This window comes from Labeo rohita, chromosome 3 (genome assembly GCF_022985175.1).
Source record: "Labeo rohita strain BAU-BD-2019 chromosome 3, IGBB_LRoh.1.0, whole genome shotgun sequence".
In the NCBI taxonomy this organism is placed as follows: Eukaryota; Metazoa; Chordata; class Actinopteri; order Cypriniformes; family Cyprinidae; genus Labeo; species Labeo rohita.
Genome location: NC_066871.1, coordinates 31,489,256 through 31,505,200, shown reverse-complemented (window position 1 = coordinate 31,505,200; position 15,945 = coordinate 31,489,256). Strand labels below are relative to the sequence as shown.

The 15,945-nt window shown below is 36.2% G+C and overlaps 1 protein-coding gene across 3 annotated transcripts in view; it reads right to left on the bottom strand.

Annotated features, from left to right (window-relative positions):
* The window catches only part of arhgap17b (Rho GTPase activating protein 17b), a 45,118-nt gene that overhangs the window by 28,597 nt on the left and 576 nt on the right, over nucleotides 1-15,945 (bottom strand). For all 3 annotated transcript variants that reach the window (XM_051099193.1, XM_051099213.1, XM_051099202.1), the window contains exon 2: nucleotides 9,806-9,845. In XM_051099193.1, coding sequence (XP_050955150.1) covers nucleotides 9,806-9,845 — 40 coding nt within the window. The remainder of the gene's footprint in view (nucleotides 1-9,805; nucleotides 9,846-15,945) is intronic.

The window sequence follows — 15,945 nt, the reverse complement described above, 5'->3', positions numbered from 1 at the left end:
TGTAAGAGGATGCGTGTTATTTTGCCATGTCTCATGCACTGCTCATTAAATTTGAATTAGAGTAGAATATAGTGAAATCAGCAAATTTTAAAATTTCGTTCTCCTATTAATATTTAGTTAAATAAGAGATTACTCAATTTGAGTGTACTGACCATTTGGTAATAAAAACAATATATTTAATAAAAAAGACGAATTTTTCCATGTCCCAAGAATGGTTGTCCACCCTGTCATATTGGGGAATCCGCCCCTTTAAGAAAAGGCCTTCCCCTTTAGTGTCATCAGGACAACAGATTATTTGTCTCTTTAGTGGCGGGAATTTCAACGGCTGAGGTGAGTAAGTTGGTGACTTTTAAATTGACAAATGTTCTTCGTATGAGTTTGTTTACTTGCTTTTCCCAAGCTTAACATGTCCACCCTGTCAGCACAAAATATGCCAGAAGTGAACAGAATACAGTATTTTCAAAATATGTACGCCTAAATATATCAAATTCTTTTCAACAACCAGACTAACTATTTAGCTAGTCACAGTTTGTTGTAAGCTAATATGCTAATTGAAGCTCAAAATGTCCACCCTGTTGTTGCTCCAAAATGTCCACCCTGTCGGCCACTTAGACTCGATAAAGTGGACATAGCATTCATTTGTAGTTTATATTGCTAAAAACTAAAATGAACGGATGAATGAATGGATTTAGAATGGATTTATATTATTTACTATTATTATATATATTTTTTTGAAGTTGATTAAATGTTTCATTGTCATATTTTGTTATGCTTTGTGTGTTCTGCTTTATGTGTCCACCGTGTCATGTGCTGGTCAACCCTGTCATCTTGATATTTTAAAATAATATTTCAATCATATCTGTATAATCCAGTGTGTTCAATATTTAGGTGTGGAGGCAATAACATTTGCCTCCACACCTAAATAACATTTGCCTCCGAAAAAACGGCATCCAAATATCACAGTTTTGTACAAATAAGAAAAAAGAGTTTCTTTAAAAACACACGGTTACATAAAATCTTTTATGTATTCATAATTTGAAAGTAAACAAATAACCCTGTTTAAGAAAGGGAAAACATCATTTGCATCTTAATATTGCACTGAAAACACATTTAACAGTGATATATATATGTCCATGACAGGGTGGACATATCTTATAGTTTATGCTTCGAATAATGGCCCATAATTATCAAAACACTTCACGGTACTTGAGTGTCTACTATTTATGACATGAAGCGAATAGGAAATTAACCCCAAACTTTTGGGGTATTGTGATGATTGAAAGGCATTCCATGGTTAATATGATCTTTTTTGTGTGCAAAGAGAACAAAAATAATGACTTTATTTAATTATTTCTTCTCTTCTGTGTCAGTCTTTGACGTTTGTAGCTTTATAAAGTTATGGCTGAACCACTGATGTCACATGGACTATTTTAATAATGTTCTTACTGCCTTTCTAGGCCTTGAACATGTCAGTTGCATTGCTGTCTATGCAGGGTCAGAAGGCTTTTCGATTTCATCAAAAATATCTTAATTTGTGTTTCAAAGATGAACGGAGGTCTTAGGGGTTTGGAAAGACATGAGGGTGAGAAAGTAATGACAGAATTTTCATTTTTGGGTGAAAGCACCGTCACAATCTTGGTGCAACTGTTTGGACTGTAGAAAAAAAAAAAACATCCTCTACATAACCATATTGAAAATACCAGGTTAAGCCTGCATGACTACCAAATCTGGTGGAAATATTTACCCCACAGTGGTTTATAAAGGAAGTCATGCAGCTTAAGTTGGTTAAAAAGCCTGAAGAGGATACAAAACAGTCATTTAATATCTTTTAAAATGTAATGTGATATTAAAGCTGAATTTTCAGCATCATTCATTTTGTTCTACTTTTGAAAAGCAGAACAAAATTGAGCTTTCTGGTTGTTTCTATACTGACTTGGCCATCAGTTCTAGACTCATGACCTGCAGTCATAAACACATGCTGCAGAGTAGCCTGCATTGGAAAAGCTTTTATAGTGAACAATACAGAATTAAAGCTACAGTGAGTGTGAGGAACCATCTGGGCAATGTTGCACTCTGGCTACATTTGTACACTGTTCCAGCAAAATTTATATGCATATATGCATATATATTTGCATGATGATTAAAATGCACTTTAGCACATACAAACAGCCTACATTTACCGACCAGCTGGCTGTTCACCTATATCTTATGATGAATGAGAAACTCTGTCAAACGTATTTCAGTTCACACCTCCCATCCTATCTAATCTTGTTCTTTTCTTGCTCAAACCCTGGCCTCAGTGTCTAGATTTGATGTTAACTAAACCGCCTTAACTTTAACACCTTAAGGAATGAAGGCAGTTATAGACTGCTAAGATACTTTGGGAGGAAAATTAGGCCAGTATTATGGTTTACAGTTTGTGCACAATCCACTTTAGCAGTAATGGCAGAACAAAGTATGTCCTCTTACAGCTGGCACAGAAAGCTGCCAAACTGGCTGACTGTTTTTTTGCAGATTTATTTTGTTCTCACATGTATGCGCAATAGACTCTTCAAAGTTTGCCTGACAGTCCCTCAAATAGCTTCAGACAGTCGCAGTGGAACTGAAACCACATGAGGTGACTGCTCTTTTCAGCATCTCAAAGTCATGCTTCTGTCTGCAGCTCAAACAATAAAAGCTCACCACAAAGGCGCAGGATTCAGACATGCAACCCATGTACGAAACCTACACTCTGTTTGTCTATGCACTGTTTATTTTGTACACACTGTGTTGTTTCAGCGCCTGATTCGTTAAAGGAATCCTGCAGATCAAATAATGCTGCAAAAATGGGCACTGTCTGCAGTCTCAGTTTTGCAGAAAAATATATATACACTGACCAAAATTATAAACGCAGCACTTTTGTTTTTGCGCCCATTTTTAATGAGCTGAACTCAAAGATCTAAGACTTTTTCTATGTACACAAAAGGCCTATTTCTCTCAAATATTGTTCACAAGTCTGTGTAAATCTGTGTTAGTTAGTGTTGGGTTCGAATCCACCTAAGTTGAGTCCGAGTTGAGTCCGAGTCTTTAACCAATCGAGTCCGAGACGAGTCCGAGTCCCAAACAGCCGAGTCCGAGTCAAGTCCATCCAAGTCCAAGGAAACACTACTGTTTGTCAGTATCTTAACATTGTTTTAACCCAGGGGTGCCCAAACTCGGTCCTGGAGGGAGGTGTCCTACAGATTTTAGCTCCAGCCCCAATTAAACACACCTGAACCAGCTAATCAACCTCTTACTAGGCATACTAGAAACCCCCTGGCAGGTGTGTTGAGGCAAGTTGGAGCTAAACCAAGGACCAGGACCGAGTTTGGGCACCCCTGTTTTTAACCTTTACAACTAGAAAAATGCCAATGTCAGTTGAAATGTAAGAAAATCAAACCTCTAGTGGATCTTGCCATTTTGATTTTTGATTTCACGACATCTCAAATTTAGTGTCCATGCTCTGCTTAGCAAACTTAAAGTCATGTAACAGAAGTTATGGCTGATCTCTGTAATGTGACATATTTTAGAGTGGAACAGGTTTTAGAATGTGAAAAATTATAGGGCAAGACTTGACATTCGCACAATGACTGAGAGGCGCGTTATGTGATTGCGCTTTGAGTGTGCGCGCACATAAACCCGTCAGCTTTCAAGTAGCCTACTGGACAAGACTTTCGTGATAATGCATTGAGTCAGTGACATTTCCGTCAACTGTCTCTGGACTCGGACGGACTCGGGATATTTTCCGAGTCCGAAAGGCTCGAGTCCAAGTCAAGTCTGAGTAAAAATGCATCCGAGTCTGTGACAAGTCCGAGTCGCCTAAAAATTGTGGCATATCAAGATGCTGATTAGACAGCATGATTATTGCACAGGTGTGCCTTAGGTTGGCCACAATAAAAGGCCACTCTTAAATGTGCAGTTTTACTGTATTAGGGGGGTCCGGGGGGGGTCCGAAAACCAGTCAGTATCTGGTGTGACCACCATTTGCCTCACGCAGTGCCACACATTTCCTGCACATAGAGTTGATCAGGTTATTGATTGTGACTTGTGGAATGTTGGTCCCCTCCACTTCAATGGCTGTACGAAGTTGCTGGATATTGGCAGGAACTGGAACACGCTGTTGTATACGCCGATCCAGAGCATCCCAAACATGCTCAATGGGTGACACGTCCGGTGAATATGCTGGCCATGCAAGAACTGGGATATTTTCAGCTTCCAGGAATTGTGTACAGATCCTTCCAACATGGGGCTGTGCATTATCATGCTGCAACATGAGGTGATGGTCGTGGATGAATGGCACAACAATGGGCCTCAGGATCTCGTCACGGTATTTCTGCGCATTCAAAATGGCATCAATAAAATGCACCTGTGTTCGTTGTGCATAACATACGCCTGCCCATACCATAACCCCACTGCCACCATGGGCCACTCGATCCACACCGCTGACATCAGCAAACCGCTCACCTACACGACACCATACACGCTGTCTGTTATCTGCCCTCTACAGTGAAAACCGGGATTCATCCGTGAAGAGAACACCTCTCCAAAGTGCTAGATGCCATCGAATGTGAGCATTTGCCCACTCAAATTGGTCAGGGACGAAGAATTGCAGTCAGGTTGAGACCCCGATGAGGACGACAAGCATGCAGATGAGCTTCCCTGAGACGGTTTCTGACAGTTTGTGCAGAAATTCTTTGGATATGCAAACCGACTGTTGCAGCAGCTGTCCGGGTGGCTGGTCTCAGACGATCTTGGAGGTGAAGATGCTGGATGTGGAGGTCCTGGGCTGGTGTGGTTACACGTGATCTGCGGTTGTGAGGCCGGTTGGATGTACTGCCAAATTCTCTGAAACACCTTTGGAGACGGCTTATGGTAGAGAAATGAACATCCAATTCAGGGGCAACAGCTCTTCTGAACTGCAGTCAGCATGCCTATTGCACACTCCCTCAAAAATTGCGACATCTGTGGCATTGTGCTGTGTGATAAAACTGCACATTTTAGAGTGTCCTTTTATTGTGGCCAGCCTAAGACACACCTGTGCTATAATCATGCTGTCTAATCAGCATCTTGATATGCCACACCTGTGAGGTGGATGGATTAGGAGAAGGAAGGAGAAGTGCTCACTAACACAGATTTAGACAGATTTATGAACAATATTTGAGAGAAATAGGCCTTTTGTGTAGACAGAAAAAGTCTTAGACCTTTGAGTCCAGCTCATGAAAAATGGGGGCAAAAACAAAAGTGTTGCGTTTATAATTTTGGTCAGTGTATATAGGTATTGTTGGTCTGTGGAAAATGAACGGGTAGGTTAAATTTATACACACACACATGCACACACACTTCTTAAAAAAGGGTTTCTGATAAATATTGCATTTAAATATGGAAACTTCCCAGTCATTTTCCATAAAACCAGTGTTCAGGTTTGTTAATGGAATGAGGAAAAGGGAAAAATCAGGAGAAAAAGAGCTGCATCACAGATGTTTTGCTTCCAAGCAAAGCAACAATTTGAGACAAACAGAAAATGATGACAGGGCCACACCAGCCTGTGGCTGCACTCACCCTGTAGGGGTTGAAACTCCCACCGGAGCCATTTTCACAATACTGATCGTGATGATCTTACTGATATTAAAACGGTACTTTGTAAAGTTGCTCTTAATATAAACTGCGCTCAAGTTATTCTTATAAAAGAGCAAATAGCAACACTGCAACCTACAAACGACCACACTCAAGCTATTTAAGGAGACTTTACATATAGTTATACAGTTATATATGACATAACAGATGATAATAAAGAGTTCAGGTGCAAAACCAGCTAAAAGCCATCTCGCTCAAAAATGAGATAATGATACTGACTGAATGCTTCTGACACAAAGTATATGTCCATCAACTACTTTCACTAAAAACTCACTAAATTCAAGCCTCAGCCCAATCAAATGTAACAGTACTTACAAAAAATCATTATTATATTATTATACTAATCAAGATATTAGGTAAATGTTCCATGAAGATATTTTGTACATTTCCTACCACAAATAGATCAAAACTTGCATATTTTTCAGTTAACAAAACATTTTAAGTCTCAAATACTAAAATATTTTATTTTCTTGAAACGACATAAAAAACCTTGTCAGACCAACTTAATTACCCCAAATGTTGTCAAACAGTTGTCTGAATAAAGAACTTAATATATTTGAAATGTGAGTTCCCAGCATGCATTGCAGGATGAATAAATTATGCAGTTATTGTTACAGGATTATTGTTTTGCTGTTTGTTTTTTGTTGTTGTTTTGTCATTATTGTTAGTTATTTGTTGATGTAAAGAGCCCATCTTTTTACATTTGTTGATTGCAACCGTTCTTGAGGTTTGTGTGTCTAGTTTTGAGGCCTAGACTATGTTCAACCACTTACATCTGTTTTCTGGATATCTAAGTCTTGTAAGATGTTTTACAAACAAAGACAATGTTGTCTACGTATTAGACTAAGTTATCCATTAAGGTTTCTATAACAATTCACTGTTTGTCATTGTAAATAAACAAAAAAATTGACACAAAGTAAATTACCTCAATGACAATAATTGTTGTTTCAGTTGCTGTTACAAGACTTTTCTATTAGCAACGTAAGACAATCAGCATTGCATGAACAAACAAATGTACGTTGGCTAAACAAAGTATTTTTACTGAAAAAAAAAAAAACTAAATTAAAAACTATTGACAGAACTTAAAAGTCTTACTGCATCAAGTTGCCTTATTTTTTATGTTTTCTCAACTATTTATTTTTTACAGTGTAATATGCATTGCTAAGAATTTCATTTGGACAACTTTAAAGATGATTTTCTCAATATTCAGATTTTTTTTGCACCCTCAGATTCCAGATTTTCAAATAGTTGCATCTCGGCCAAATGCTGTCCTATCCTAACAAACCATACATTAATGGAAAGCTTCTCTATTCAGCTTCTCTCTATTCTATCTATTCAAATTTAAAACATTTATGACTTATGACTGGTTTTCTGTTCCAGGGTGCCTCACACACACATATATGTATTTATGTATACATATGAAGTTCCATCTGAAATTTTCATCTAAAATTTTATCAGGATCTTATATTAAAGTTCAGTTATTACACTTTAATTGCACAGAAAAGGACCTATACATTTGAGTGAAATTACTGAACCTAAACATAGGGGCCTGACAAAAAATGCTAATTTTAGATGAAAATTTCAGATGACATTTAAAGGCGTTTGCCTCTGAACTCTTCTTTAGGAAGGGGTTACTTTAGGACTTCCAGTTAAACCAAATGAAAATGAGAACATTTTGCCTTGGCTTTTCCTTTTTAATATTTATAAAAACCCTGATCTGTAATTAAATCTGTAAATCTTTTTCTCCAGTTTATTTAGATGAATCATCCAAACTAAAATCAATGTGACTTTCCAATACTATATACATAAGAAAACATATTTTAGAAGAGCGCATGATTATTGCTTCAGTTCTACGCAATACAATGTGCCATAAAAAACAGCATTTAGTTACTATTTGTTGGTTGGAAAAAGTGGCTCATCTGTTTTGAAACCAGCCACTGAAAAATGTAGTTCAGCTGGCAGTGTTACTCCACAAAACTGGTGCACGAAAACTCCAACCACGACCCGAGAAACCAGCGGCAGTACAGCTCTACCCGGGGCTGTCTGCCAACACCGCTGGCAGACCTTCAAAAGCCAGAAAACATCTCTGTCTGACTCATTTCAAGGGGGAGTTTATGGCCTATTATCATGTTACTTTTCCCTCCTGCAAACCCGAGGCGGCATAAGTCTCAGAGCAATCAGGCAGTTAAACTTTGACCCTTAGACATGGAATGCATGAATGAAGGTGAAGGAGCAGCATATAAAGCTGTGGTGAGAGTCCGTCGAGCTTCAATGATTTCCCTTTTGCGGCGCAGCGATTCGCACAGGCATGTCTCAACATGAGGTGCTTTTTAAATGAGACAGTGTCAGGATAGACTAATTTAATTAGAATTTTGTTTTTAGAGTGACTGTTTTCTTTAGCAGATTCTGGGTGTCATGCAGTAAATTGCATATATTTAGATTTATATGCATAATTACTAGCCTCTATGCGCCACAATAAAGTTGGTAGGGCTTGGTGCTTTTTGAGCTATTTTGGGCATTCCTTTGTTCATAGCTTGTGCAAACATGGGCCGTGTGGTGGTGGAAATATTAAAATCAATTCGTCTCAGACAGTCAGTTGCTTTCTTGTTATCTGCAACGAGCCAGAAAAAGGAACAGGAGGAGTGTGAAAGATGAGAGATTGTGGGAAAGAAGAGCCTAAAAGACCAAAGGTCAACTAAGATACTCATGGTGTAACAGAAAGCAAAAGAGACGATTAGAGAAAGCTCACGGTTAACACTAAATAAGAGCTAAAGGCATACAATATCTGCTTTGCTATGACTTAATATTAACTCATACATGTTCAATATTGTGATTAATATGAATACATACAAAAGATATGTAAAGGGGCGTTTACAATCAGCTAGTCTGCTAAATGTAGTCTTTTTTGACCAACTTACTGTACATTATCCTGCAAAACTGACATAAATGTTAAAAAACTGATGGATAAATGTTGTTTTAAGATGATATGTAAGGGAAAAGGCTGTGGAAAGACATGAAATGTTTTGCATATGTAGGAAGTGGTTTGCCAGGGACAATGGTTAATTGTATAGCTGAGAACCGTTATGGAAAAATATTTGAAAGCAGAATGCAGTGATTGCACTACGTAATGCTTAGCACCTGCTTAGCTGAGGGTGAAAACTTTTTGAACTTGAAGATCAGGGTAAATTTAACTTATTTTGTCTTCTGAGAAATGTGTAAGCATCTTTTGTAGCCTCTGAAAGGCAGTACTAAATGAAAAAAATATGATATTTAGGCAAAATAAGAAAAATGTACACATCTCCATTCTGTTCAAAAGTTTTCACCCCCCGGCTCTTAATGAATGTTTTTTTCTTCTGGAGCATCAGTGAGTGTTTGAACCTTCTGTAATAGTTGTATATGAATCCCTCAGTTGTCCTAGGTGTGAAAAGATGGATCTCAAAATCATACAGTCATTGTTGGAAAGAGTTCAAATACACAAAAAATGCAGAAAAACCAAAGAATTTGTGGGACTTGAAGGATTTTTCTGAAGAACAGTAGGCAGTTTAACTGTTCAGGACAAACAAGGGACTCATGGACAACTATCACTAAACAAAAACAAACCAAAAAAAAAAAAACACAGCTGTGGATCATTCAGGTAACAACACAGTATTAATAATCAAGGGGCTGTAAACTTTTGAACAGGGTCATTTTTATAAATTCAGCTATAATTTTCTCTTGTGGACTATATGTAAACATCTTTTACGTAAAAATATCTTTTTCAGGTCAGTACTAAATAAAAAAAATAACATGCAATTTGTATGATCCCTCCTATATAAGGGGGATGTAAACTTTTGACCTCAACCATAAATGAAGCTATAGTAAAATATAAATACAGCATTAGATGAAAGTCTTAAGTAAAATGACTAACTGGAAATAAATAAATAACTAAAACTAAAATATAAAAATAAAAATACTAAAAATAAGTTGAACCTAAATAGTTAATTAAATTAAACTAGTAAACGATAAACTAGTAAATAAACTTTACTAGTATACACATAACACTAAAATAACATTGATGACTTCAAATTGTAACGTTGGGTGATTTGTGCAGTCATTCACAGTTGCGATAAACTCATGATCAAGTCATGGAAGGACAAAATATTCAAATATTCACCATAAGAAGGTCATCACTCAGTACTTCTGTCTTCTCTGCTCTGTGGACAAAAAAAGGAAAACAGTGTTTGGTTATATGGACAGACTAAATGTGCAGTGCTTTATGTGACTGTGGAAGCAGGTTAGGCCGGTATCACTATAAAAAGACACCAAACAAACAACACAAACATGCAAGAACACAGCTTATGTAAAGCCTTCACATGTAAAATTCACTGGATTTCATCCTCTTTAACATCACCCACTCAAAACAACCACTGCACTTCACTTTTTCTAAATTAAACGTCATTTATTTTCCAACTGTGTCAACAAACGGTCGATTTGGCACACATGCCAGAGGAAAAAAAATCCACTTCCTGCTTTCTGCATTCCACATTGTTTGTTATGGCAACAGCAGTAAAGGAGGCGGGGCTGTTGATGCTTTACACATTGTCAGCAAAAAGGGGTGGGGCTTCATAACTAATGAGCAGAGACTCCCTTTGACCAAAGGCCATAAAACTATCACGAAGCGTACCATGGGGACATCGTACAGTCAGAACGCTAAAATGCCATGATCTGTGATACTTTCAGCATTTTCATTTAATTATATAGAGTTATGTCTAATAGTTTTGTGCTATTTTGAACAAAGCAAATGTTCCCAAGTCTTTTACGATAAAAAAAGTCTTAGTAATTTCAATTAAAATAACAGAAACTTACTTGAGAAGCAAACACAGAACTTATTTTCAAAGTATGTATCTTGAAATAACATACTCTTATTTTATCTTCCCTAAATCTAACAACCAAATCTAACAAAATAATGGTGTCTTCATATTTTCAAAAAATAAAACAATTGAATGTTTTGTTTACGTTCAAATTTTGTTGATAATAGTAATAAATAACTTAGACTGTTTAAAAATAATAACAATAGTCTATTAATATGTTGTATATCTGGCAGGCTCAAAAACTAGGAACAGATAGTATTGCTTAGGAAACTGTCTGAGTGCTTTTTAATGTGGTAAAACTGCTGAGCCAGCAGTGTACAGTTAAAATAAAAAGCTTTTTTATAGAATTTTTATCACCACACAACCAGTGCAACTGCTATTTGTGACTACAATTTTCATGTGACAAACTGACACACAGACAGTTCCTCAGGGTAAAAAGAGGTTTTCAAGGTCAAGCACCATGGTGATTATTTTGGTTGAGCAGATCAATATTCAAGTTCTTGGCAGATATTAGAGGTTGTGAAATGCCAAATACAACATTTCTAAAAGAAAGAAACCACAAGAAACAACAGCAGAGACTCCATCCACATGCAGTACACAAAACTGGAGGAAAACCACAAAACTGGTCATGTAACAAGAGAAAATATCTCTAAGATCCCATTACACAGGCTTGAGAATGACCTCACGTTAGGCAGGAGGGAATTTTTAGATTTCCATCAATAGTGAATTAGCATTGATCCCGTGTTCAGCAAATGCATATCGGGTTATGTGTCAACCTCCAGAAATACCTCGGCTAATATTTCACACACATTCAAAGTTGAGATCACAGCAAACATGCTATTATAAATATCTATGAAGATCTAAGCTTAGACCATCAAAATGTCCTTTAAAGGAGAAGTTCCCTTCCAGAACAAAGATTTACAGATGTACTCACCCTTTTGTCATCAAAGATGTTCATGTCTTTCTGTCTTCAGTCGTCTTCAAACGTAAATTACGTTTTTTGAGGAAAACATTTCAGGAATTATCTCCATATGGTGGACTTCAGTGGTGCCCCGAGTTTGAACTTCCAAAATGCAGTTTAAATGCAGCTTCAACAGGCTCTAAACGATCCCAGCCAAGGAATAATAGTCTTATCTAGAAAATAAAGTTACAATTTATATACATTTTAACCTTAAACACTCATCTAGTCTAGCTCTGCGTGAACTGTGTATTCCGGTTCATTAAAGTTAGGGTATGTCGAAGAACTCCCATTTGTCCTCCAACTTTAAAATCATCCTACATCACTGTTTTGTGATCTTCTTTGCATGTTCACTTTGTAAACACTGGGTCGGTACTTCTGCAGCCATGTAGGATGATTTAAATTGGAGGAGAAAAAGAGATGGGAGTTTTTCGACATACCCTAACTGTACTGAACCGGAATACACAGAGTTCACGCAGAGCTAGACAAGACGAACATTTGAGATTAGAAGTATAAATTGTCCTTTTTTTTAGAAAATGACCGATTGTTTAGCTCAGCTGGGATCGTTTAGAGCCCTTTGAAGCTGCTTTCAAACTGCATTTTGGAAGTTCAAAATCACGGGCACCATAGAAGTCCATTATATGGAGAGAAATCCTTAAATATTTTCCTCAAAAAACATAATTTCTTTAGAAGAAAGAAAGACATGAACATCTTGGATGACAAGGGGGTGAGTACATTATCTGTAAATTTTTGTTCTGGAAGTGAACTAATTCTTTAAGCATTTAAATATCTCCAAGTAATCTGATTCTGAGCAAGATGAACTGCATCATAATAATGAGTAATGTATTATTCTGTCATCTGTAAGCAGCACAAGTTAACCATACGTACTCAAGCTTTCTTTAGGTTTGAAATGGCACACAAAAACGCATAATTTAAAACTATGTTAAAGCAGAATTTAATTGGTGCACAAACACGTAAATTCTATTTGCTACATATTAATGGCATGGATGCACCAGAAAGTTTAATTGTGTTTTCAACTTTGTTTTTTCCATTTAGTTTGCACAAACGTAAAGGGACAATGCTCAATTACGACAATTTTTTAATTAGCAAGAATAAAAAAGCATAATAGTCATATTTAAGCAAAATCTGACTGTTAGCTTTTAATGTAAATATACTGATCAACAGTACTGGTGCTCGCATCTTGCATAATGTCCATAACAGAGCTTTGCAGGCCTGTTTAGTTCAGTAAACACATTTGACCCCAAAACAAGCGGTTTAATTGGCATGTTTCTTTGAAAAAGATTAAAATCTTTCCAGATTATGTTTGGTATTTGGTCATTCAACAAAGAGATGTTGTTACCTTCTTTTTATTTCCGTTGACTAAAATTTTGTTTAAAAAACTGATGATACAAAACACCTGCTCTCTTTCCATTGTAAGAATGTTTTGCTAATTAAGTTAAACAATAGCTAATTACACATTATTTCAGACTGTTCTAAATGTCATTCAGTTTTAAAAACTTTAAAAGGATAGTTCACCCAAAAAATGAAAATTACCCCATGACTTACACTCAAGCCATCCTAGGTGTTTATGACTTTCTTCTTTCAGACAAATACAATCGGAGTTACATTAAAAAATGTCCTGGCTCTTCCGAGCTTTATAATGGCAGTGAATGGGTGTTGAGATTTTGAAGTCCAATAAAGTGCATCCATCCATCATAAAAGTACTCCACACAGATCTAGAGGGATAATAAAGGCCTTCTGAAGAGAATCGATGCATTTGTGGAAGAAAAAAATCCATATTTAAAACCTTAACCTCTAGCTTTTGCTAACTGTCGTACGTACATTCATGAGAGAGTGAAACATGAGAACAAAGAGAAAGAGAAAGAGAAAGAAGTTTTGTTTAAACTGAAAGAAGAGCAGTCTCCTCTTGGTTTATATTGAAATCCTCTGACATTTTTCTTTACAAATTCTCTATTTTTTTGTTTTGCTCTCTCAACTGCGCTTCCTCATTCATTACCGCGTTTGCCTCTTTTATCCTACGCCACTCTCTCATGATTGTGCGCACGACAGTTAGCAAAAGCTAGAGATTACGGTTTATAAACTTTTAAATATGGATATTTTTCTTACACAAATGCGTCTATTCATTTCAGATGACCTTTATTAACCACCCGGAGCTGTGTGGAGCACTTTTGGATGGATGGATGCACTTTATTGGGCTTCAAAATCTCAACAGCCATTCACTGCCATTATAAAGCGTGGAAGAGTCAGGACATATTTTAATATAACTCTTATTGTATTCATCTGAAAGAATTAAGTTGTATACACCTAAGATGGCTTGAGAGTCAGTTAATCATGAGTAATTTTAATTTTGGGGGTAAACTATCCTTTTAAGGAAACATGTATCATTTTACAGATATTATGGGACTGTTTCTCTGAACGTTCAAAAGTATCCAACTTAAACAGTGCACAAAAAATATTCCCAGAATAATGTATAAATATTTTTGTGCTAACATTTTTAAAACATTTTTAAAGATTAAACCTTAAACATTCTATTAATGTTTCTGAAAGAATGTTTTTAGCCAAAGTTCTGAAAATGTTCCATGTTTTTAGATCAACTACTAAGATCAATGACACATAATAAAGCATGAGTGCCTCTTGCCACGATTTGCTTTTGACCAGCTCACTGAACATCTGGTTTTGGTTTTAGGAAAAGAAGGAAATTCTATGTTCATCAGCATGCTTGAAAAGCATAAGTATCCTGGATCTAAATGGACAGTTTTGATGATTAGAGCCCTTCTGTCTGCACCACCATTTCTGTGTGATTTATACATACAGAAACACAATATTAGCAAGAAATGACCTAGTTTTAGCCATTGCCACAAGAGTGCAATGTTTTGGATGCAGCTGTGTATTTTTGGAGCTGTTATGCCATTTCAGATTTGAATCTAAAACAAAATCAACCTAGGTTTTTACATTTTCTAAGTTCAAAACTTAAAGATACAGGATATCTCCTACGACATTTATCATTTTTAATCAATTAACCATGTTAACCAAGTTAAGATGAATATCAGCAACTTCATACATCACAGAAGACCAATGTATTTCATCACTGTAAAATCTCTGACAGCGTTTCCTTTTGCAGCAGAGGCAAAACTAACTGGGGCCATAACTTAACCGACTGTATCAAAACGTGGCGTCTCTCTGGCCTGGAAAGCCGCCATGAGCGCTGGCCTGACTATTATACCTCCGACTCTGGATTACCCCAGATCTGCATTCTGCATCAGACGCTCTGATTGACTGTGACAAGCGAGTGATGAATCTAGCAGCTGCATGAGATGCTCAACTCACAGAAAAAGAGTGTGGATGTAAATAAAGACAATTTCTTGGCAAAAACAAAATGCGAAATGCAAGCTCTGTGTGAAAAGCATCCAAGACATTCTAACCTAACTTAACCATTTCACCCTCGTACAAACAAGCAAATATGCCAAGCAAGGCAACTTACGACTGTCATTCTCTGACAGGCTTTTGAAATATCTCTGCTGCTGCAGGGAAACCAGTCAAGACAACTCAAATTTCCTCCTTCTGTTTCTGAGCAAGTTCGTTCCTTGAGATCTGCAGAGATTAGCTAAAAGTAACAATGTTCCTGTTTGCAGTGAAAAGGCAAGTAGTTCCAACTAAATTTTGATTTTAGATTACATTTATATTTAATTATTTAAGAGCGCTATCATATAATAACAGTCCTAACTTCTTTCTCATTAACCATTTTAAATGAACATTTATCCGTATTTAAAACCGTACATTATAATGTTGTGATGCCACTTAAACATCACAACATTTACTTAAAACCGAGAAAAAAAAAGAAAAAATGAAATGACAAATAATTAGTGCTGTCAAATCGATTAATCGTGATTAATCGCATGCAAAATAAAAGTTTGTGTTGTCATGTTATATGCGTCTGTACTGTGTATATTTATAGGTATATATAAATACACACACATACATACATGTATATGTTTAAGAAATATATATTATATATGCAGCATATTCATATATATTTATTCAGATATGATTTATAGCATATATATATATATATATATTTCTTAAATATAAATGTGTACACAGTACACACACATATTATGTAAACACAAACTTTTTATTTTGGATGCGATTAATCGCGATTACTCCTTCGACATCTTTTTGTCCAGACGCATACATCGTACATTTTTCATTATTGGTGTAATTATTGTTGAATGAGAAATTCAATGAATACTAGCTACATTATCTTAATAAAATGTCAGTCACGTTTCACTTCAATTAAAAAACGGGAACTGTTATACAGATTTATCCATCAGCCAACATGAATTTCATATTTTTATATAATTCGTATAGCCTATTGCACTTATTGTTTTAGTAAAATACATGATTGATGATCCCGATACAGATGTTAATAGTAAATCTCCCAATCCAAATCTCATTATGTCAATC